The sequence below is a fragment of the Salvelinus sp. IW2-2015 genome, unplaced genomic scaffold, assembly GCF_002910315.2.
Source record: "Salvelinus sp. IW2-2015 unplaced genomic scaffold, ASM291031v2 Un_scaffold5733, whole genome shotgun sequence".
NCBI lineage: Eukaryota > Metazoa > Chordata > Actinopteri > Salmoniformes > Salmonidae > Salvelinus > Salvelinus sp. IW2-2015.
The window spans coordinates 53,794-56,537 of NW_019946998.1; the positions used below are offsets into that span (position 1 = coordinate 53,794).

General features: G+C 46.1%; 1 protein-coding gene across 1 annotated transcript; it reads left to right on the forward strand.

The window, feature by feature from the left end:
- Window positions 1-440: 440 nt before the first annotated feature.
- Window positions 441-2,539, forward strand: LOC112078485 (sperm-associated antigen 17-like; the record flags this gene model as incomplete). The annotated part of the gene is made up of 6 exons (XM_024144711.2): window positions 441-502; window positions 660-787; window positions 1,072-1,249; window positions 1,417-1,599; window positions 1,819-1,985; window positions 2,383-2,539. Coding segments are annotated over exons 2-6 (691 nt in total), but the record flags the coding sequence as incomplete, so codon positions are not given.
- Window positions 2,540-2,744: the final 205 nt, after the last annotated feature.

Sequence of the window (2,744 nt, forward strand, 5' to 3'; positions counted from 1 at the left end):
CAATTCTTTTTTTCAGACCTCAGAGAGTTCTTGCCATGAGGGCCAGTTGAACTTCCAGTGACCAGTCAGTATGAGGAGTGTGAGAGCGATGACACCAAATTTATCACACCTGCTCCCCATTCACACCTGAGACCTTGTAACACTAAACGAGTCACATGACCACGGGAGGGAAAATGCTAATGTGCCCAATTTGGACATTTTCACTTAGGGGTGTACTCACTTTGTTGCCAGCCGTTTAGACATTAATGGCTGTTTGTTGAGTTATTTTGAAGGACAGCAAATACATACCTATACAAGCTGTACATCACTACTTTACATTGTAGCAAAGTGTCATTTCTTCAGTGTTGTCACATGAAAAGATATACTCAAATATTTACAAAAATGTGAGGTTGACTCACTTTTGTGATATACTGTTATCAACCAATGAATAAATTCTTCACAGATCCATGAACTGGGAAACCCAAAAATCAAGAAGACCAAGGATGCACCCATGTTTTACGAGGTATGTATGCACCCATTTTTCAGTACAATGTGCTCTATAGGCTATTCATTTCAAAAGACACATTTACGAAGCAGCAGAGAAAGAGTTTTGCACAATAAATTAGAACTATTACTCACTCTCTGTCTATTCTACACAAGTATGTTGTTTGTCTATAAAGGTGATGGAGGCAGCCAAGGTCCTGCTGATGCAGGAGAGGAGCTGCCTGTGACCTGCTGGGTAAACTGCTCAAGTTCCAGCTCTGGAGTCAAGGCCAACGACCAGCAGAGGAGAGCCACAGAGATGAGGGTAGGAAGGAACCCTGACAGCCATCAACAAAATCAGTCATCTTATCGCCCTGCAACAGCCAGCTTCCTAGAGAATCTTTTGAAGTTATGTGCAGATAGAGTTATAGTAGTATTGTAACATGGGTGATAAGAAACCTTGTCTGAGACATGAAGACTAGCCTGCGCTACCTGTAAGCCTCAGCTTCAGCTCAGCAGGCTATCGCAGTCTTCTGGCACAGAGGAGACCCGCATTTGAACCGCAGTATGCAGTATTAGCACCACTTAGTTTAATCCACTCTCTCCRAGGCTGCRGAGGAGAAGCGTAAGGGCAAGGCTGGCAATGCCTCCCCAACCAAAGACAAAGGTGGTGCCAAGCCTGCCGCCAAAGGTGACAAGGGGAAGAAAGGGGCAGAGCTCAGTGCCCCAACCAAGGACACCAAGCTGAAAAAGAGGGGCGAGGAGGATGAGACCAACAAGTATATAGGTGAGCAGTCTACTCTGTCTCAATGATCACACATACAGTATAGTAGTACTGTTTGGTTGTTAGTATGAGGTTGGTTGTCACTTTGTGTTGGGGAGACTGGGTGGTTGTCTCTCTCTCTCTCACTCTCTCTCTCCCTCTCATGCTTTCGTGTGTGTGTGTGTGTCTAGACGATGAGCCAGACGATGGTCCTCAGCACTACGTTCTGGTGGTGGGCTTCCAGCAGGCTCAGCTGGTCTCTGTGCTGGACTCCCTGGGGGTCCATGTGTCCAACGTTATCAAGCTGACCTCACAGAGACCAGACCGGCCAGAGGGATCACTGGAAGGGKGTGATGCCAAACCCCTGGATGGGGGTAAGACTCAGATTGGCATCAATGTGAGGTTTGGATTGATTTAGCCTGGGATCTTGAGTCTTTTGTTCCACTGGTTTCATTGTACAGTCAGGGTCAACTGAATCAAGCACAGCAGAGGTATTTGACAGTATTTCATATTGGCAGTACAGTATMGATCTATCAATCAATCTKATTTTAATGTGATTTGTGTTGCTAAATGCTGCTATTGTGTTCCTGTAGACGCYGAGACTAACYTTAGGAGAAGACAGCGGGAGCAGTTCTGGGGTCAGRTGGAAGGGGTMCTAAACAGTGGCTCAGCATTCTCCAAGCTGTTTGATGTGGCCCGCCTCAGTCACACCGCTAAAGAGATCCTGCCACCACAAGACAAGGATAGCCCAGAGGCTATGGTGATTTCCTTGTCTTCTTCTGCTTCTGCTGCTTCTTCTTCTGCTGCTTCTGCTTCTTCTTCTGCTGCTTCTTCTGCTTCTGCTGCTTCTTCTTCTGCTGCTTCTTCTGCTTCTGCTGCTTCTTCTTCTGCTTCTTCTTCTTCTGCTGCTTCTGCTTCTTCTTCTCCTTCTTCTTCTGATTCTTCTTCTTCTGCTTCTTCTTCTTCTGCTGCTCCTTCTTCTTCTTCCTCTTCTTCTTCTTCCTCTTCTTCTGATATCAATCAAAGCTCTGACGAGAAGGCAGAGGTTCTGACACCTAAGCAATAAACATTGGCAAGAGCAGTGTGCGGGTCTTTCTTTAATTATAATAATTTTTTATAATGTACATAAAATGCCATGTTAATATGTTGTGTTGTAGCTTGGGTTTGGGGTACGTCTGTTTGAGGACGTGGCGTGTCTGATCTATGACTGTCTGGACTGGAGGAGACAGCATCAACACTACCTGAACAGCATGAGACTGGTCCAGGTGCCATCTGTCCCCAGGGCTGGCACGCACCACCCCAGAAAGCCCTCAAGTTACTGTACCAGAAACACACATGCATGCACACACAGGAATGATCTGACTGGTGGACGGAGCAGGAAACCATACTGAATATAGCAGCAATACTGGTAATACTATCTCATTGTAGCCTGTTTCTGTTGTGCTACATGGGTAGGCAGAGAACTGTCTGTAGGAATATTCGCACTGTCTGTGATATCCTTAAAGACGGTGTCAAGGAC